Source organism: Gallus gallus, chromosome 8, assembly GCF_016699485.2.
Source record: "Gallus gallus isolate bGalGal1 chromosome 8, bGalGal1.mat.broiler.GRCg7b, whole genome shotgun sequence".
Classification (NCBI taxonomy): domain Eukaryota; kingdom Metazoa; phylum Chordata; class Aves; order Galliformes; family Phasianidae; genus Gallus; species Gallus gallus.
In genome coordinates this window covers 28,067,590-28,089,952 of record NC_052539.1, presented here as the reverse complement: position 1 = coordinate 28,089,952, position 22,363 = coordinate 28,067,590, and the positions used below count along the sequence as shown (strand labels likewise).

General features: G+C 48.0%; 1 protein-coding gene across 2 annotated transcripts in view; it reads right to left on the bottom strand.

The window, feature by feature from the left end:
- PDE4B (phosphodiesterase 4B) overlaps window positions 1–22,363 on the bottom strand; it is a 144,029-nt gene that overhangs the window by 121,249 nt on the left and 417 nt on the right. For both annotated transcript variants that reach the window (XM_015291029.4, XM_046944521.1), the window contains exon 2: window positions 59–167. In XM_015291029.4, the coding sequence (XP_015146515.2) occupies window positions 59–103 (45 nt within the window). In that variant the 5' untranslated portion in view covers window positions 104–167. The remainder of the gene's footprint in view (window positions 1–58; window positions 168–22,363) is intronic.

The window sequence follows — 22,363 nt, the reverse complement described above, 5'->3', positions numbered from 1 at the left end:
TGACCTTACTTTCACAAAGCACTGGGAAAAATACAACGTGTTTTTTGAAGAAACGTACCTCATCTGCAGTCACTGTCATGACACTTCGGCTTTTCTTCATCATTGAGATTAAAGTGCTCCCCACTGTAAGCACTTGCTGTCCAATTCAACTTCTTCAGAGGAGCAGCCTGAAAGAAAAAACAGCTGCAGCTGTACTTTTGAATAACAACCCATTTTGGGTGACGAAGTAGGTAGCTAACTGCTGGTATCACAGCTGATTTGTAACTTGCTGATCACTTCCACGGAACACCTGGCAGCTGATGTTAGGCAAGTGTAGCTCTCCATTAGGGAAAGGGCAATTTAACACCCAGTAAAATCGTGTGAAATGTAATTGGTGTTCACAAGGCTCTGCAATCTAAGCAAGACCAAAACATGCGTAGGAATACGGGATCAAAGCTAACAGGTTCTGCTTCAGGGGATTTTTCTTTAATTGAACCCTTTCCAGACATCTAGAAAAAGGCTTGAGCTGGCTCTGAGAGAAGCCAGTCCAAAAAACTATAATTCAGAAAAGGAATTGCATTTGTATGCGATTCTAAACTTGAATCACAGCTCACGGCCACTACATATTGCCACCCTGGTGCACACAGCAAAGCAGCCACTCTGATCCCACTGAGCACCCAGGTGGCAGCAGGGGACAGCAGCACAGGGAGGGAGCAAACCCAGTGCTCCCAGCCCTCTGCTCTGCTCCTGGGGGTTTACTGCTCACCAAAAGGCTGTGCTGCAAGTTACATAGGAAGAACACCAATGGGTCTCCTTTTCTTTCCCTGACAAATGAGAACTGCTGTGGCACTTCAGTGTGCAGACAAGGCCCTGCTCAGGGATTGCTGCTGAAGCCCCCACAGAAAGCTGTGCAGTGGGATATGCTTTGGGGACTTGTAACATGGCGTCCACTGTGACAGATCAGAGAGTCTGAGCTGCGTTCAGCTCATCTGGCCGCACTGCACTGCAGGCTCAGGAGAGCAGAAGGCAGCCCAGGCTGCCTGCCGAGCAGAGCCCTCACACAATGCCAGTGCCAGAGCCATCTCACTGCAGCCCTGGCACCTGTGCTGTTTGTGTTTCCCCAGGCTCAGATGTCCACGCACACCTGCTCCCATGGCAGCCAAAGCCAGGAGCCCCACAGCCCCACCAGGCACACACAGCCTGCAGCAGTGCCAGCACACAGGGCCGTGCTCCATCCCTTGCTCTGGCACAGAGAGCGGCCTTGAGGGGCCCACGGCTGGCTGATGTGCCACAAGGAGTGAGAAGTGAAGGCCGGGCAGCCTGCTGGCTGGTCAGGAGAAACTGCACAGAAACAGTTCCGTAAGGCTCACAGCCTATTAGTCGCCTAGTAGTCACACTGCATAGCAGAACAGAACTGCAGAATAAATGGAACGATTTTAATCCATCTTCAACAATGGTGAGAAACTAAACAGCCGTGTTATAAAAAGAATCCCAAAATGACAGTGGACAGACAGCAAATGAGATGAGACACGGGTAAAGATGACAGCGACATGAATTCATAGACCAGGGAAATTAATTCTGGCGTGACTACTTGCTGCCAAAAATATGCATTCCTCCACAGCATACAGACAAAATTCCTGAGAAAGAATAAAAGGAGGAAGCAGTCTCCTAAGCAGCAGAACGAAGCAGGGTACAGCTTTCTGGCAGAGCTGGATCCTACAGTGCCTCTTGGACGTGGTCTGCAGGCGTGGTGGGGGTGGGCTGGGGCTGGGCTTGGGGATCTCAGATGTCTTTTCCAACCCTAATGATTCTGTGATAAGTACAAGCCCGCAGGTTCAAAGATAGGCCTACTGAGCAGGCAGAAGGATGCCAACAAGGCACTGGGTCTTTGGGTTGCCAAGCTCAAAGAAAGAACTGTTAACACTTGGTGGGTTACACCATTCAGGAAGACTAATACACCTATAAATAGCTCATATTTGAGTGGTGATAAGCCAAATAGCTCACAGTATTTATACCGGTGCTGAAGAATCCTGCACATTCTGAACGAAGACACGGGAATCATAGAGTCACTGAGATGGAAAAAGAGCTCTAAGATCCCCAAGTGCAGCCCCAACCCCCCGTGCCCACTGACTGTGCCCCTCGTGGAAGCACCAGCGAGGAACACCACGAGAACTACCCAGCTCAGGAAGCATAACAAAGAGACGTAACACGGCAGCAGAAAAAGAAAATAAAGAAATAGAATAACTGAGGAAAACATCTTTGGACAATAAAATCCGGGAGACAATTCTGAAAGAGAGTCCAAGGGTGTGTGAAACTTTGCTGAACGCTGGGATCAGAACAGACATCGGGGAACGAGATGTGGAGGGAGGGACCAAATGTACAAGCAGACTGTGTGGAAGCCCGAGTGCCCTTATACCACCACGTCCTTTCCTTTATAACTATTTATCAGTTTGTCAGAGCACGTTTAAGCAGAACACTGAAAACAGCACACAATTTTTTTAGAATAACTCTTAATGCGGACTGCATTTCTGAAAAGGCCGCTAAGAAAACCCCAAGGCTTCCATTAGCCACGACTAGAACTGCTGTGAAACTCCAGCCCATTCTTCTGTTATGCGTTTCTGACACCTGGGATGAAGATCTGGGGAAAAAAAATGGAAAAAAGAAAAAAAAAGTAAAACAATGCAAATCCTCCCCCCACAGAGGCTACGTCAGAATTCCTTTTTTCCAGGCACGTTTTCTAATTCGTGTCATCTTCTGTCTCAGGCAAAGGGTTTCTCTCTTCTACCCACATTACCCAAAGAGAAATGACATCCCAGTGGGCTACGTGTGGCCAGCAGGGAACGCCTACGAGCAGCAAGGTTTTGCAGTAGGCTTTAGGTTGCAGTTTTTCAGTGCGGTGGCTGTGTCCAATCCACCTGGCCAGCACGTGTGCTAGGCAGGGTATGAGATCTCTGCTCCGACGGAGCTGACCTAGTTCTTACACCTGAGTGTTGTTGTGCTGGCTGACCACGCTGTTGGAAAATGACAGCAAACGCTCCTGTGATTTCAGGGTGGTGAAGCCTTATACTGAGGGTGTGAATTAACAGCAGGGTTCAATGCTGGCAACTGACAGCACCGAGGATAAAACTACAGGGCTGCATGTGATGAAGTCTGCTTTTCCTACACGCTCTTAAAAATAGCTATTCAACTCATCCAGCGCAAAACCCACTATTTAAAGAAATTTCTAAAGTGCATCTCAATGTGCAAACTGTTATGATTTGCAGTTCCAGGCACACATTTCACCATGCCGCTGCTTTCCCCCCCATTCTGGCTCTGGTGACAGGCAGACCAGCCTCTCCTCCTGCACACACAGATGAGCAGGGCCAGGAAGATCACGGCTCTGCTGCTCACGCTGTGCTAGTGCTTTGGATCAGAGAAAGGTTCTGGCAAGCAGGGCTGTTCATCCGGCTGCTTTCATATCCTACATTCATTTCCTTTTTCAAGAGGCAAAGATTGAGAGACCACAAGCCAAACCCCAGGAGATGAGGGCCCCAGGTAGCCTAGGCAGTGCTGTGCCCCTTCCGCCCGGCTCCAACAGTGCTTCCAAGGGCACACGTGTTACCAGCACTGCACTCATCCCAGCAGCCCAACACTGACCCTGACAGGTCCTGCAGAACCTGGAGATGGTCAGAGATAAAAACAGCAACTGGAATGCTGACTGAATAGAGAAGCCTTGCAAAGGAAAGGGCTGGGATGAAGGAGATTATCTGATCGTACAGATAATTGCACCATTGATGAGCTCAAATCACATTCAAACAACCCACTTCTCTGCAGAGATCATCCGAACTTCACAGGGCCACACAGATAGACACAGACAGACAGGGCAACATGGGGTGACAGCCACCAAAGGATGCAATAATCTCACATCTACTTTTCCCAGATGAAGGACATGGGCTTGTACTTCAGATGTGGAAAGAGCACAGGGTTCCTGGGAGAAAAATAAACCGTACGTGGACCTAACGTTTGGTAAAAGCAACTTGAGATATCGCTAACAATGCTACCAAACAGCTTTGCCTCTTAATAAAGCAGCCCAGTGATGACCCAGGAGCCCGGCTGGCTCACAGCAAGGCAAGGCCACAGCCTTTATGCTTGGTACTGCAATTGCAATGCAACAAGACTGCAGATTTATCAGCAATTGATAAGCACAACCAATTATTTTATTATCAGAAGGAAACACTGTACAGAGGATGTCCCATGCAGATATTTGAGAAAGTTCTGTCAGAAGGATGCTGCAGGTAAAGAACCTGCAATAACTTCCCTGCCCGTGTTACTGCCGGGGAAATTATCCTGATTAACACAGCACCTTAATGTTCATTAGGAGGTTGCTTACTGCGATATCGCTGCTGTTAAGTGGATTGCAAGGACTCATCTTTTCTCTGGCAACTTAATCGCTGAAGCTGAGAATAACCACGTGGGTTCAACCCAGAAATCACAGCCCAAGCAGAGGAAAGAGCTACAAAGACTACCTCTTCTATTATAGATTTTTAACTACATTAATGACTTCAAAATTGTATTTCCCAAACCCTTTGTCTACTCTTGTGGTCAAAGCCGATTCATTTAGAAACAGTCTGGGCTGTGACAAAGGCTGCAGTTTGCTGGTGGTACCCAGAGCATCCAGGACTGCCAAGGTTGTGCTATTAAAAGACACACTGCGTACCTTCCTTGTTCCTGTGCCAATGACAAGCAGAGCCTCCCACTCCTCGGGCTGCAGCTGAGCACTCGGAGAGCACAGAATGATTATTAATTATGCTTTTAAAAAAAATCAAAAGCTATGTTCATTTAAAAATACATCAGAAAAAACAAACAAAACAAACCAGGGTGGCAGAAAAAGGAGTGTTGTTCCCTTAGCCTTATGGATAGCCAGCAGCACGGGACTTCCCTGCATCACCAGCACACAGCACCTGCCCCATGTTGCTGATGTACAACTTCCTCTCCTCCACTGTTGCTTTAGTGACAAGAGAAGTTCTAAAGTCCTTGGGGGAGCTTCCTTCCCCCTGCAGCTCACAGAGAGCCCAGGTCAGGCAGCATGCAAGCAGGGTTGCCCTGCTGAGAGTGCTGGAGCCTGCAGAGAGCTGCATAACTGAGCCTAGACAGAAAGAGCACCCTGAGAAGGGCACATCGCTGTTACTCTTGTAACGGAGGAGCATCCATAAGCCTGACATTTTTGCCTTTGAAGAAACTTCTAAATAGTGGGGAAAGGTGAAGTGCAAAATCAGAATTGCAAGGTGTCCCTGGAAAACCGTTGCTGAATGAGACCTGCAAAGGAGAGGACTTGCCAAGGAGAGCAGAAATGTCAACTGCATACGCAGTGCAGAGCAAGAGCCGAAGGAGAATCACAGAATCATTAAGGTTGGAAAAGACCTCTGAGATCATCAAGTCCAACCATCAGTTCACCAAGTCTGAAGCATCTTCAAGAACTGCCAGGACGCAGTTGCAGCAGTCGCCCAGCCGGTGCAGGAGACAGGCTCACAGCCTGCTGCAACTGCTCGCCTGCACCTCCTGCTCTGCTTATCCTGCACCCCGTGTTGTGCCAGCATTCACGGCCCCCTGAGCATGTGGAACACGTAAATGAAGTCTACAGGTATGGGGATATGCAGCAACCAAAGTGGGTACCTGCTCCAAGTGAAACAGCATCTCCCAGAGCAAGCTAATTGCCTGGTGCAAAACTGATCCTGTGACAATTGACAGCAACTGCTGCTGTGCTGGTAACAAGGAGAAAAATAACAAGCCTTTCTTATCAGAGACATTTAAAAAAAAAAAAAAGAAAGAACAGCAAATCCAGAACCCAGATCCAGCTGCCACCATGCGCCCTCTGCTCTGTCTGCATCTCTCCCTGCACCAGAAAGCATTGTGCAGCTGAAAAATTGCACTTTCATAAACTGTGTATTATGGACTGCATATAAAGGCAATGCCATAAGGAGTTCAAGGAAGGAGAAAGAGTCCACGACCTCTCTGTGCTGCTAAATGAGTACAAAATGAGGCTACTTCGGGGATAACAGCATCTATTCAGACTTGATGTATTGTTTCTAGCAGTTCTGCCTGTCTGCAGCATCACTGCTGTTAGTGAAAAACAACTGATTTATTTTTTTAGATCACAGATTTTGTGCAGGAGTAGCTGCTATGACCCTGTTATTAAATACAGGAAGAGCCACTCTCAGTTACCATGCATCGTATATATAAACTTTTTAAGATGAACCAGAACATACACATCATCCCCCACAGAAAAACAGCCAAGCACCCACAGCAGAGCCAAGTTCTCAGCCACCTCCTCCCTGGGCTTAGCACACACCAGCAGCACCACAGCCCCCAACCCACATCCCCCCAGGGCCACAAAGGCATGGAAGGAAGGCCAGGCACTGCCCCAGAGCCACACAGCAGCCACAGCAGAGCAGGTATGGAACAGACCCAGCCGTGCCAGCGCTGCACCAGAGGCACGCCAGCTGGTGTGCACGGACCACAGAAGATAACCTACTTCTAACTTCCCTATTTACTGTTTTTCCAAAACCAGCTCAATCCTGAGATTTCAGAAGCAGCACAGTTCCTCTAGAACCGTTGTTCCTCTAGAACCAAAGAAGCTGTTTAAATGCAGGCTTTGGGGCTTGCCAGGAGAGCCAAATGCTTTCCAAAACTCATGTCTACATGCGTCTGACGCAGCTCTCACTCTGGAGGACATGTGGCTCAGCAAATGGCTCCAGCTTTCACAAAGTCCCCTTTCCATACAGAAACAGAGAGCAACTAAAAATAAACTTGCAGTCTCACTGCAGAGGCAAAGCCTGGCACTTGGAGCACTAACATGGACGTTACTGCATTAGCATTGCATAGTCAATGCGAACCTGATGTATGCTAAGTTCTGATGCTAGCCTGATGTATGTTCTTTACTATGAGAGCGGTGAGGTGCTGGAACAGCTGCCCAGAGAGGCTGTGGATGCCCCGTCCATCCCTGGAGGTGTTCAAGGCCAGGTTGGATGGGGCCCTGGGCAGCCTGGGCTGGTATTAGATATGGAAGTTGGTGGCCCTGCGTGTGGCGGGGGGTTGGAGCTTCACAATCCTTGAGGTCCCTTCCAACCCAGGCCATTCTGTGCTTCTGTGATATGCCACACTGCTGCTCCATAAGGAAACCTTCTTCTTCACCCATACAAACCCACTGACAGAACAAGCCCATAAGCAAATCAGGCTGCTGCTGACTCCCCCTGGCTTTACTGCCTGAGTGCCCATGGTAAGGGATAAGCTAGGCTGCACAAGGAGAAGAGGCCAAGGAAGTACTGCAATTAAAAAAGCAAAGCAATGGAATGAGGGCACTTCAGTATTTCTCCTTGGGAAGGAGCCCCTCACAGCCTCCTTGCCCAGAGTCTCTATCTGCAACCCAGAGAATTACAATGAAATATTCCCAACGCATCCTCCAAGATGAAACGCTGCTTCCTTCCATTCTCATCGCTTAGGGAAGGGAAGGGGTGAAACTATCAAAAAGCCACCAGGAGTGGCCTCACAGCTAACAGTGCCGGATATCAGTGGCAGAGCCTCGGGATACAGCAACACTGAAATGAGAAGCAGCATGATGCCACACGGAGAGGGGTATGGATGTCAACAGAGCAGCCACGTTCTGGCAGAGTGCAAAAACATCCCAAACTCACACAAATATCCCTCACAGCGTTCCAGGCTAGCAACTGCATTACAACCACTCTTCCTTGGGAGAAACAAGACGGGTTGGAAAGCCTCCAGCATTCTCCAAACGCACAGATGTGGGCTCCCAGCCACTGCCTGCAGCAGCTCCCACTCCAACACTTCACACCTTACACTCCAGGAGACATCTACGACAACGTTTTCATATTCCCAACAACTTCTTCATAACAAGAGGTTTCATAAAGCCCGATTTAGAAGAACACTGAGCTTTATCATTCCAGGAGTGCACTTTAGCAGATGTCACTGTTCCTTTATCCCACTGCTATTTTGTTGCATTCCATATCTGATATTTGGTTTGTTGGGAAAATATTTGTTTCTCCAGGTTTCAGGCTGAAGTTATTGGTACCTTTTTTAAGGTATTCTTTTAAGAATAGCTCAGAACTCTGCAATTTCCTCAGAAATCAAGTGCTAGTACTGTTAGGTGAAAGTAACAACACCAGCATTTTCCTCCAAGTTCTCATTGTGATTCCTCCCCCCTCCCCCCCAACCCGTTATTTAAAATTCTCCAATCCCTTAATTACGTGGGGTGGTACTTCCAACACTCAGTGTCTGCCTCATGCCGCATACTTAAGAAAGTCCTGATGAAATCCAAGTGCTTCAAAGAGCTCAATTAATGAGCAGCGCTGCTCAGCAACCTTTCCTGCAGCACTCCCTGCTCCCGAGGTGGCACTTGACAGGGACAAGCTTTGTGCCACTCCTCCTTTCTGTGTCTCCAGGAAAATTCAGCCTCTTCTGTCCAAATGGTTCAGCACTAGCACTGCAAAGACAACTGCAAAGAGACATTCCCTCACTGCTAAGCAGCAGGCTGCAGTTAGTACTGCTCTTTTAGTAGGACTGGAAAATCTAGGGGGGGAAAGGCTCACCTTTGCAGCAATGAAGTGAAATACTGTCCTTGAAATATATGGGTTCTCTTAAAACAGGTACCACTATTGGCCGCAGACAATCAAGCCTGAGCTCCCGTGCCTGTGCTGCAGAAACAAAACATCCCTATTCTCAGCACAGCATCCTTAGCATCCTTCCGAACTAAGCTCACCCTGGAGCAGAAGAATTGGTGTTGCTCATTTCCATGCACAAAAGTCAAAACAGCAGCGTGACGCAGACACCAACTGACCTTTTTAGATCACAAGACAGCAGCCTCCCAAATGCCGTAAGTCACGAGGATGGCCTAACATTTCTGAAAGGTTTCCTGTTGTTTCTTTTTTCTGGGGGGTGGGGGGATGATGTGCCTTACTCAGGCAAAAAATAAATAAAAGTAAAATGTGTTCCTTTCTCTGGACGGCAAAGTAGACTTTCCTTCTGAGCAGGACAAGCAAGTCTGCCCTATCCTCACCTGTATGAGCAGCATGACAGGTTGGAGCCACGCTGCAATGCAAGCAGGGCCCCCTGAGTGCTGCAGGAGGAGCCCATGGAGAGGGCTGGGGGGGTTCTGCATCTCCACGTGGAACCACGACAGCCACACTTCAGCCACATGGAGGTAATTTCCATGGTAACGTGCCTCTCTGTACATGCCCTCTAGACACCTCTCCGGCATGGAAAAACCTTCAAAGGCACCAAGTGTTTATGGCCCTGGAAGGCAACCCGAGGCTTCCACCACTGCTCAGGGAAACAGTGCTTTATGAGCCAACAAAGGAAGCTCCTGCCATTTTCATGCTTCCTTTCGTTTCTTTAAATTGCTGTAAGAAAAGAAGGGAAGGATTTTTGAGGATGAATAGCGGGCTAACAGGATCTATGCCTCGTTGGGGCCCCACCAATCATTCCATTCCGCCCAGCTCAGTGAGTGCCCGCTGCAGGAGCAGCGCCTGGCGTTCAGCATCACCCTCCTGAAAAGCCAAAGGGCACCCGGCACAACAGCAGCATTAAATTGCTCAATGGATTTTAAAGCAGGGGTTTAAACCTCCCTGCAAAATGTAAAGCAAAGATCAACAGCTGCCTTTCTAATTTGGAAAATGTATTGTTAAAGAATAAAAAGAAAGGCATCAGCTTTTCACCTTGTTCTTACTACCTCTGCACAGTGCCGATGAGAGACCCTCATGCTGCAGAAGTGGGGTCAAAGCTCAGCCTTGGGGCCTCTGAAGCAACCGTATATTCATCTCTCACCTTTGCACAGCCTAATACATGTGCATTTATTTTCTAAGCACTGCAGGGATGTGGCACTGAGGGACGCAGGCACGGCGGGGGTGGGCTGGGCTTGGGGATCCTGCAGGTCTTTTCCAGCCTTCCTGATCCTATGATTACCTCAGCCTTGATTGCTGATAGACAAAGTGGTGAACGTGGACCACAGATCGAACACGTGGATACCCTCACACCTCACCAGAAACGAATGTCTGCCTGCAGCACCGGGATTCCACGTGAACCACAAGGCACCACAACACGAGGCCAGGTGCGAAACCAGCCTGCACACAAATCATACCAAGAACTGTGCGCAGCTTGTCCACCACAGCCAGCTTCTTACCTGTGTCTGGGGGCATTTTGTTGGTTAAATCAATCTGATCCTTACATAGAAGGAACAAGGCTTTCAAATCCTCGGTTTTAACTGAACAGATGCACTCGGTTGCTAAATATTACCCAAATATTTTATGAAGACCACAAACCACTTCACTACCAAATTACTGCTAGGTTTAGAACTTCCATTATGCACTTAATTGTTCTACAGTAACTTCATTGTTTTAAATGCAGAAGCTACACACAGTCACGCGAATGACATCATGACATAGTGAGCCTTGGCTGTTCCAAAGGTTTATTAATTCCTTACACAGAACCAGAATCCAGCAGATCACAGCAGCAACACCCACCTTTGCAGCAGGCTGCAAGCAGCATCCCAGATGCCCACACTGTGCCCCTCAGCTGCCCCGTGCCATGAGCTGGCACTAACAGCTGTACTTACGTACTGCCTGCTAGCAGCTCTGCCCCATGTGTCCAGAGCACACGTGCAAATAATTAAGCACATAGATAAGGAAATTCAACAATCCTTTCCCACACTGACTCAAAGTCAAGTCAAAGGAAGTACACAAAGAACTCATAGGAAACAAGCGACTTGTTTTGAACTCACTGTAGCCTCAGCCCCACTCCTGGCAGGGCCCTCCCAAAATGAGGTGCTGTGGGGCAGGAACCCATCGCTGCCCTCACCATCAGGAAGGCTCTCAGAACCACCTGGCACTGCCACCACTACCACCCCTTTGGGATGAGTTTTGCCAACTTTCGAGCATCACCAGGCAACACTGGGCATAGATGCTGCACAGACGGGCGTTGCTCTGTGGACGTCCAACAAGAAAACCACATGTTTTTGCAGCACATAGAGCAGAGAGGATAACTGTCCTTCCTGTGGACAAACTCAGGGTTTGCTGTGAACCTGAGCACAGCAGTGCCTGGGGCAGGGCTCCCCTTGGCAAGGACACAGAGCAGACCCCAGGCAGCATACTGCCACCAGGGCTCTGCATCCCTTCCCCCTCCTCGGCTGAGTCACTTGGATCATACATCTCAAACCTGAGCTTCCCAGTTACTATAACAACTTAATGGATTTCTTCTTGATGCTATTAATTACATTCAGTTTAATCTGTTCATACTGGCTTCTGGAGGAAGCGCTGTATGATAGCTTCTCTTCTGCTTTCAGAAGGCTTTTGCATTCCTAACTCCAACGCTCAGGTGCTCCCCCATGAATCTCCTTCCACTGAGATAAGGAAATGCCCATATTCCCTCTTCTGAGAACTCGGAATAGAAAGAAATACCGTGGGCTTTTTTTTAGCTGTAACCAAATAAGATGCCTGTTATAAATCTGAGAAAGCTGTACCTCCGCTGCATTTCTGCAGTAAATAAAAAGTTCTATGCACGGAACAGCCTGTAACCTGGCTGCATGCATTTATAATATATCCCCAAAGAAAAAAGCCGAGCACTTGGCAAGCCAAACTACAGAGAGCGCAAGCAGAGCAGCAGTCGGAATCTCATTTATGAGGTCTACCTTCCACAGCCTCAGGGTATGAATGGGCAGATCTCTGTTGCTGCAAACAGCAGGAAACATCAGAACCATGAGGCAAATCCCAAGCTCGGGGAGTGCTGCCATGTACAGTCAGCTCATTCCACTGCCACTCATTCCAGCTTCAGGGCCAGCAACGAGAAGTACAAACCTCAACCCAGCCGCACAGGAATGGAGGCGGCCAAGCAATGACTGTGCCCCGTGCCCAGCATTAGAAGGCTGCATAGGCCCAGGGAGGGATGCTGGTCAGGCAGCAGCAGAGGACACAGAGTGGTGGCAGGGTACAGATGGCCCTGCCCTGCTGCCACTGCCCATCCACACAGCACTGAGCTAACGCACCAGAGCCCCACCACTTTCAAAGGACAGCGGACCAGCGGCAGACTGCAAGGCAACCACCAGCCATGGCAGGATGGTGGGCTGCAAAAGAGCGAAAATCAAAGTCCAGATGTACAGAGGGGCACTCACAGCAGTCAGCGTTTGCTATGCATTGCTGTACGTCCATCCCAGGTGAGACATCAGCTGCTCTGCTCCGCTCCTTCCTCTGCAGCATGCAGCAAGGGCAGATACCGCCCTGTGCTGCTGGGCACACAAGGACACCAGCTGCACTCACCTGGCTTCACAGACAGCCTGCTGCCAGCGCCAGTGGCCGCAGTGCTTGGACAGAAGTCTTGGAAGGGATCCAGGCACTCAAGTGGAAATTACAATATTACCTGACACGCTTATTTTTGAAAATAATCTACTGCTTGCTGAAAAAAGGATCCTACTTAAAAAGGGCCAAACCGTGAGCACAGCGACAACAAAATCCTGCAGACAGCCCCAACTCCCTACAGCCTGAACGTCTCAGGAACGAAGTCGTCATGCTCCTTTCTCCATTTAGATATCTCCATTTTAGCTTCGGAGTGCAGAACTGCACTTATCTGCAGAGGCACCACCGCACACCGTGCAGGATAATTTTAACCCCACAGACATATGGAGAACACTCCTTTCACCTCCTCTGCAGAAAAAGCAGAGCTGATCGGATCCCACAGACTTCCCACAGGGAAAAAATTCTTCTCTGGATATTTTAAATTAAAAAAAAAAAATAGTCATCATAGGAGCTACAATAATAGCTGTTTATATTTAGTGTGAAAACATGATGTACTACATTTTAATCATCAAGCATGCAGTGATGAGTATAAGAACACAAGGGAAGTCATTTTATGTTGCTTGCAATTTATTTATTTGAAATTCCTCATCTCCATGAATTTAATTGCCTTGATTACAAACTACACTTGTTAAATACCTCCAAGTATCCTTTTATCATTTATTATTGCAACTATACTTAAAAAATACCAAGGTATGTGGCTAAAGTACAAAAGCACTGTGAAGCAGCTACGCATGCACGTGGCTGCACTTTGCAGCACTGATTTACATGCAACTTGCTCACTCCCGGAGACACAGTATCAGTAACAACAAACAGAATTGGCTTGGCTTCCTGAAAAGCATAAGCTTTCATGAAAAAAAAAATCTGTTTTCTGGAACCACAGAGTAAGTGGTATAAAAGTAGAAGTGGGATGAATGTGCTCTGCAACAATGCTACATACGTATTTATCCTGGAGATGCGGCTGCCAAGTCTCCAAGAAGAAGCAGGTAGAGCTCAAGAGGCTTTTTTCCCAAATGCTTGGCTAATTTTCAGCCTAGAAAGATGTCCTGCAGTGCTTGGAGTGCTGTAAGGTGCCGAACAACTTGGCCAGCAGTGCAACAGCTAGCAGCAAAGTGCTGATTTCAAATCAGGAGATGCACAGACACCTCCGTGTAGAACAGCCCTCTGCACTGCTGTACCAACCTGGTCTTTGTACCTGGCTGGGATCAACCTCTTAAAAAGGGCACTGAATAAACACAAGTGGCTGCCCAGCCTACTCCATGCAAGCAGGCTGCAGAAAGATGAGCCTGGAGCCAACAGCACCACAGCTCCAGCACAGAAGGTGCTGTTGCAGCTCACCATTCCTGTGTGGTTTGGACACTGCTAAGCAGTACACTCGAGGCACTCAACCCACACAGCACAGAAAAGGAGTTTCCTTAACAGACAAGCACAGCAGGAGGAACATCATGACTGTTGTCCTTGTGTGAATGGGGAAAGGAGGATGTGTGTTCCTGCAGGCACAGAGGCATGCAGTGCTGGAGCCATCGCATGGAGAGGATTCTGCAAGGAGTCCTCTGCTTGTTCCCTGTATAATATAATATAAGGTATAATAATATAATTTACACAGCAAGCTGTATGAATAAAGGGAGGCAGCTCACACAGATACACAGCTGGCATCAGTCCCTGCCAGTAATGAGAACAACAACCAAACCCCACAGCAGCACCGGCTCCAATCTCAGAGGAGAAGCAATATTTAACTTAGCCAAAGCCGACAAAGATTTCTGCTGATGGGTGCAAACCCAACAGGTGTTTGCTTAGAAAGCCTCTCTATTTTCCCATCAGCCCAAACAAACCTTTATCTTTCACTTACCCGGTGCCTCCCATATTTCACTGCACACAACAGAGCTGAGCAATTAATTTCCCTTACAACCAGGTTACATGGCAGCAGCCAGCAGAGCAGTTCCAGACTGGTACACATAGACTGGTACTCGCGTGAAATACTTTTTACACTCAAGAGTGCATGACTAAGGAACCAGCTGCTGCTTCCCTGTGATCTGATTTTTTTTCCCTTTTAATAAATGAATGTTTTCCCATGAATTCGCCAACAGGCTCCAGAAGCACATTAAGCAATAGGTAAACAAGTATTTGTTTTTATAGCTCTTACGCTTGATTTCATTTAAATGCTGCCTTCTTCCTGCCTTCCTGAGAAAAGGCATTTAAAGTCTTCAGTTTCTAATTGAATTGATACCCCAGTGACCGCAAGCTGCTCGAAAAACAGTCCTTTGGCTCCTTCAAAAAGTACAGAAATGAACAAAAACGGAGGAAAAATGTGAAAAAGCACAGCAGCCCATTCACCTCCAGAGCAGGGGAAGCATCGGTCAGACAGCAAGTACAGCACCAAACCTCAAATGGTACGGGCACGAGATTTCAGGGGAGCAAATGCACTTCTGAAAGAGCAACGTACAGCTCAGGGCTGGTTACATACGCACCAAACTCATTAGGAAAGTGCAGTGGTGGATGTGTCACTGTTGTCTGCCTCAAGCAAGAATTCCTTATGATACCCTGGGGTAGGACTCCCTGCAGACACCTAACGAGCTCCAAGGATGCTGGGCTGAGATCCCTGCTCTCCTCCCCAAATCCCATAAGATGTACCCTAGATACCCTTAGAGCTTTCTCCAGTCATAAGAGCTTCTGGAAGAAGCTGAATCTGAGCTCACAAAGGAGTACTTAACAGCCTGGTTCAAAATGTTCTCTGCCTCCCATCCCAGAATAGCTAGTGTTACTGTGAACCCAGAACACCAGTCGCTCTTTTCAGAGGAAAAACTGAGAACCTCGAGCTATTTCAGTGACCATTCTCCAAGCTGATGTCTCTAGTGACTGTAGATGTGATATGTACGGATGCCTCTTCCTCCAGGGGTACGACCAAAATAGGTAGCAGTGGGTTTAGACCCAGCACCACACACAGGCAGTGTGAGATTTGTGATTAGCACTCCTGAGCACAGCGTGCATCATAGGAATAGCATTTTCTTTGAACAGAATCCCATCAAACAGCACAGCTTCACCCTGAAGGTTTCCATATGTTTTATACTTATTTTCTTCTCGAGAGCTCTTGTGAGATTGGATCATTTTCTGTTTCTTATTTGGGCTCGTAGTTTCAGCAGTGATTACTAGTAAGGATTAATCATTTCAGGCTTCTCTCTTCCTGAAGTCCCCGTTTTCACACTATTTATAAGCACTCTTGAAAGCATCCCTGTTGCAAGGAGCTTCACTCCCGATTTATCTTTCCCATTTAACAAGTGCTCTGGCAACTTCAGAAGGTTCTTCTGGTGCTACGCATTCAAGCAGTATGCAGCCTATTGCTTCCTCAAGCAATTACTGAACTACAAAAGCATGAATGAAATGAAAATCAATAGCAAGAATGTATTTTTCAGAGCACAGTACTGTTATACCATTACATCACCCAACGCTCTCAAACCGTTTTTCACCAGGTGCCCATTGTGCAGGTAGAAAGCACCCAATCCACATCCATCAGCACGACTCAGACGTTCAGATCTGTCAAGCAGCAAGAAGAATAGCGCGGGTTTCCCTGTCAAGAGAGTTCTTCCCTTTTTCTGCACATTTCACAGCGTATGCCCCAAACCCAGCCCTTTATGCCAGAGAGGGAGCACTGCGGCTCCAGCAGCGCCCAGACCTGCAGGTGCAGCACAGCCTCATTATCTGGATTTGCTTCCAGCAGAAACAGTGCTTCTGGTGTCTGTCAGCGATACGGAGTGTGCTCAGGACCTCAGGCACAAAGCAAAAATGGAAACAGCACGGTTATTTATTCTAGCAAAGAAAAGGTTCTACTCGTTGTTTACATGTTTACAAACACCATTAGAAAAGAAAAACACTTAAAAGAATACTGAGAAGGAAATCCTGGTGCTGAGCTCTCACTCAATCCCCTGCAGCTTCTCTAAAGCTGCAAAAGATGCACAGCCACTCCAGCTGATTGCTGCCCGCACAACGCCGCCAGCAGGACGGGTTTGCCTGTGGTTTTAGGAGAAATGCTCAGCACCCCCTGACCTAAATGTCATCATCCAAAGGTGGCTTACAGAGCTACCCTACAGCCCCAGCAAGCAGCTGCTCCCTTCTGCCTGCCTGTCCGGCTCTTGGCAGCCTTCAAGGCGGTGTCGATGTGGCCCTGCAGGACATGGTCGGTGGGCACGGTGGGCATGGGTTAGCAGCTGGACTGGGTGATCTTAGAGGTCTTTTCCAACCTGTTATTCTACGATTGTTTCCTTAAATTCATTTTAGATGACCTCTCTTCTTCCTTCTCACTCTTCCTGCTTCTCTGTTTGCAGAACAGAGCTTCTGCTCACCATGTTGTTTTACAACACATTTTGAATGCCTTGTGATGTTTGTAAGGAAGGAACGATTCTGCAGACCAACAATCCGTATCCTAGTTTGTGCAGGTTGAAAAACATTTGTTAGAAAGGGTATTAGTGCCTGCTGGTTACCCTTTCAATCACTCCTTTATTACTCCTTATGCATTAACTGCAGTCATTTCACTTCTGCTGCTGCTCACTGAGGCTCCATACGTAGCTGGAAGGCATGCCTTTAGCCACAAATAGCCACCATTCCCTGAAAAACCTGCTGCTTATAATCTGGCCAAAGTAAGGGTATTATCAGCTGTGCTGCACATAATTAGAGAGTAAAGGAGTACATGTCAGCTGTTTAGCAGCTAAGTGGGGCCGGTTTCACGTTCTTAAGAGTTATTTGCAAATGAAGTGTACGTCAGCAAATGCCATTTGAAATATTTCTCAAAAGCATCATCTCATAGCCTGTATCCTTGTGCTCCCATTGAAATGCAGCCTAGACCTCCAGCGTAACACCAAACACAGAGGAGAGCTTCCATCCACCCCCATGCACCAGTCGTGCCACTCCTAGAAACAAACACGTTGGCCGCCTCAGCTTCTGCAGCGCACTGCAGAGGACCCTGGTGGGCTCCACTGCTTGGCTGCTTTCAGAAACTCATTTAACACATGATAGACTGTGTCCTACACTGAAATCCTGGTGTTCCATCCAAACACCCAGAGCTCAATGGAACACAGAACTGCTAGGAGATGTCTCGGTCAGCCAACAGCAGAATCACAGAGGCTTTCCACAGTCTGAGACAGAAAGGTCCTCTGAATTAACTCGTGTTTCAGTTATAAAAAGAAACTTAAAAAGACTCTAAAATCCTTTTAGAGCTATCATTTTCAGAGAACCAAATGCAAAGAGAGGAAACTATTTCTGAAGAATTGTACTGAGGTTTTAAATTCATCAACGGTATAAAAATGTACAAAGCTTGCTGCTCTTTAGGGTGAAGCTCGTCCTTCCTGCCAGCCCTGGACAGAACCCCCCAGGGGCTCGAGCTGTTCGGATCTGCCCCACCGTCTGGGCTGGAGGACTCTCATGGCATCCCCATGCTGTGCTTAACACCCAACAGGGCACGTCCCACAGCGGTAGGACTGATACAGCTAAACTCAATCAGGTTTCAGAAGGGAACATCTTTGTTTCTTCTTCCCGAGGCTGAAGCCAGCAAGGCAAGGAAGGTGGGTCTGGCTGTACCAAGGGTCGGATGCAAGCCTTTGGAAGGCGGGCTCTGTAAAACTCAGAGTCCCCTTGCTGGGACTCAGCACTCCCTAAATTGCTGCTGGCAAGGGTGACTGTCTAGTGGGAAACAAATTGTATGGAAACCTGGAACTTAACTTCATCTCAGCAAGGTTCAGCCCATCAAAACGCCCTTTCCCTACTTGGATCCAGCTATCCCTGTTTAAGGACCAGAATTCATCACACTTCTTTGTGTGCTAACAACTTCCAGTTCCAAATCCAAACTCAGAAGCCCAGCCCTAGCCCCTTCTGTGGCTTCAAACGCTATCTCACCTAGCCTGTTCCTCCAAAGCATTCTTCCCTGTTGATGCCACTCCTTACAGAAAGGAGCGGTCAACGTGCCAATCCCTGACCCTAATTTTAGTGGTACACTACACCAGCACTCCTACAGCTTTTACACAGAGAAAACAAAGAAACAACAACTGGACTCACCTGTTTTCCAGTGCCTATTTCTGCTATGTTGTATCAAACTCTCAGGTACTTTGCTCCACCAAAATCCACCCTAACCTCACAGAAGTTAACAGTAACTCCATATCACCCCGGTGCCATCCTGGCCACAAACAACACACCCAGTCCATCCCCTTGGGCTGTCCCAGTGCCTACCACAAGCCACTTGCTTCTCTAACCGTGCTCTCAAGACTTTGATGATTCACCAGTAAATGTTTTATCAGGCTTTATAACTCCATCCCAAACAAAGTTCCTTTTCCAGCATCACACAGCTCACTCTATGCAGTACCAACCGAGGAGTGAACGGCACCGACCTGCTATGGAAGCTTTGTATCATTTAGGGGGGAAACACAAACAAAACGACTCACCACATAGAAAGACAAGGGAAAAAAAAAGACAGCTACATGGGAGTTTTCCAGACCTTCTACCCCTGACTTAGTATTAAAATGAACAAAGCATATTGTTATGTACACAAACAGGAAAAAAAGCCAAACTCAGAGCAGACGTGTGGACTTACAAAACTACACTTTTTAAGCATCTGAATAGCCACAGATCTAATCCATCGTGATCCACTAATCTGTCTCCCATCACTGACAGTGATGCCAGATGCTTCAACAGAAGCGCAAGAAATTCTGCTGCTGGCAGACAGGATAAGCTCTCATGGGAAGTTCCCTCTGAGCCTAACATCCCAGGGACAGGCTTAAGCTACGAAGGACAGACATATATATCTTTTCTAAAGCCCCATATTTGTCTCTTTAGTATTTGCAAAGTTTTGTACACTTCTGGGTGCTCCTGCGGTTGACAGAAATTGTTCTGCATGCAGTCAGGTTCCGTGCTTCCAGAACACTCTGGCAAACAGTCCTTCAATCTAATTACATATCTCAGAAGAACAGACTAACTGATTTTTTCCAATCCCATTGCATGCTTACTTGTTCCTGTGTGATGAGGAGGAATGTTCTTGGCCTACCTTCTCTATAGCAGCCATCCTGCCCTAAGGCACTGCCCCATAGAAGGGATCGTAGAACCATAGAATGGCCTGGGTTGAAAAGGCCCACAATGCCCATCAGTTCCAACCCCCTGCTATGTGCAGGGTCGCCAACCAGCAGCCCAGGCTGCCCAGAGCCACATCCAGCCTGGCCTTGAATGCCTGCAGGGATGGGGCATCCACAGCCTCCTTGGGCAACCTGGGAACAGTGCGTCACCACCCCCTGTGTGGATATCCTCACGACCAGCCTGACTGCACTGCACAAAGGGCTGCAGAAGAGCAGAACCAATGGGACCGTACAGCCACAGAAAGGCTCTAAGAGGGAAAGAGAAACAGGCCTTGCAAGCATATTTTTAGCAAGAAAAGAGATACTATCAATTTAATCCTTTTTTTTATGTTAAACAAGCTTTCAGAGTTGGAAAATGTTTTCATAATTAAGGAGCACAGTTAAAATGTTTTACCTACAACAGCTAAATAACCATTCCTCCACATTGCCTGAAACCAAAACATTACAGCAGCAAGAACCTGAAAGTGAAGCTGACAAAATATTTCAACTCTTTAAAGCAAGAGAAACGCAGAGAAAATAATAATAAAAACCATCACAACGCAGAGTGTGAGTAATACCATCAGATTAATATCCCTTTGCTTTAGGAGCAATATTTAATGTATGCAGACACATTTGTTTGCAACAGCCTTCAAGTTTAGGGGAGCTCTTTCCCATCATCAGTTCTATGCCTTTCTAATAGTTTTCCCATCTGCTGGGGCTATATTTATCCCACTGTCATAATTATACAGTTTCATTTACTGATGGAGCTAGTGCAAAGACTTGCACGCTTTATTTTCTGCACAGTGGACATTTAATTCAAACAAATAAAGGCGTCTCTACACTCCACTTTGTCACTGTTTTTTCTCCATGCGTGGAAACCACCACATCCACGCCACGTATTCATCCAACGCCTGAAATGATGAGCACATCACACACAGAACAACAGGCTGACGAGCGCTGCTCGTGCTGCGGAAGCATGGGAAGCTGCACATCGCAGGACAGAAGTCAAACTAAGGAATGAAGTTAATTGTTCCCTTCTGGGCACTTGTGCACCCACTTGGATCCACCTGGATCGCCCACTGCCCATTCCACATGTGAGCACAACATTAGGGACGTGGCACAAAGGTGAGTTCTGTCTCTGTCCCTGGATGCTGGGGGTGCTTCCCAGCACAGCACAGCTGCTGAGCACCTTTTCTACATTAAACCCTAAACCGGATGCACTTCAGTGCAGGCCAGCAAGACTCGAATTCTTGGAGGTAATATATATGCACTTATAATAAATACACACTGTGCTATTACAGAGAAACCAGAGGAGCTACAGCTATAGCTTGTGCTGCATTGATAACTCCAGAACAGGTCTGTCTGGGTAAAACAAGTCATCCCAACCAGGGGAGTTACCAGCACTGCAACCTGTCACATAAGGATGGATTTTACAACTCCATGCAGAGTTCCCACATTAAATATGGAAGACAGTTGATTGCAATGACTTTAAAGTAAGACTACTGCTCACAGAGATGATTAGACAGCTAACCTGTTATAAGCTTCTTGAGAGATAAGACAGACTCCTGAGAAAGGATCTGAGTATCAGATAAGGAGGGGCCCACGCTGGAGCTCAGTGCTGGGAAGCACCAAGCTGAGGGGCAGGGAGGTGGAGCGGGCACAGAAAGAAAGCAGGATGCATCTGCAGCACCCTGGTTGCTACCAGAGTGAGGAAAGAGTCCTACCTGCAAATATTGATACAGCATGGAACCAGGATTTGGTGAACTACCACATCCCCAACACAGCAGTCTGAGCTTGAGTTTTTGTACCTGGCTGCAAATTCAACCTCAGCACGGTTTTGGAAGCAGCAGCCAAGCAGGGCCGAATCTCCTATTTTAGCTCAGCCTCACATTTAGATATTACATTAAAATGGTTTACTGGGATCTCAGACATCCAGGGGTGGGAGCAGAACAAGACAGAGGTGTGACCGGGAGTACCTGAGCAGGCACGTGGTTACACATCAATAAACCATGAATATAAATCAGACACAAGAAACAGGCAGATAATTACTGCAAATAATCTGCTGTATGCAGCCAGTGTGCTTCATAGTGGGCGAGGAAAGTGCTCTCTTTACTAAAGAGCTTAGGCTTCAGCTGAGCTATAAACCAGAGATTTGTCCACAATCCGGCCACCAGCTCCGCACGAGGGTCTGTCTCAGAGCAGCACAACAGCCCTCTATTCAGCCGGATCTAAACCCACACACGCCGTTCCCCAGCTCCATCACTGCCGCTTCCCCTGGAGTGTTTCAGGGGGAAACTGTATGCCTCACAGCACGAATCCTGCTAAGGCAGCACACGGATCTACCAGGAATTCTCCCTGCAGCGCTGGGGACCTCTCGGGATGCTCTGTTTCTCACCTCCGTGGTGACGTTCCTCCTGAGGCCTCTGCCGAGGGCCGGGTGCTACCAGGGCTGCGTTCCCTCCTCACCCCCCGACATGGGGATGGAGGCAGCTCCCCCCGCTCCCTGCTATGGGGGACACCAAACTTCCCCATCCATCCTCACCGAGCTGAGAAAGGGAAACCGGAACGACCAAGTGACTCAAACCACATGAGAGCCAACGTGATGCACAGAGCAGAACCCAGCAGGGAAAGCGCCACAGAGAAATGCACGCGCAGGGGGCTGACCTGGGAAGGGGCCACAAGGAGCCACTGGTTGCTTTGGGCACACAGCGCACGCCTGGCCTGGCTGCGCCCCATGTCCGTGTGTCCCTCTGTCCCATGTCCGTGTGTCCCTCTGTCCCATGTCCGTGTGTCCCTCTGTCCCATGTTCCCATGTCCCTGCATCCTCAGCCCCAGGGACGCGGCCCCAGACACTGATTTAAGCAGACCGCTGTGATGGGACAGCCCTGACATTCCCTCTCCTTCACATCATCCACAATAAGATGAGTAACCCCAATAAAAAGCAGACAAAATAGATATGCATAT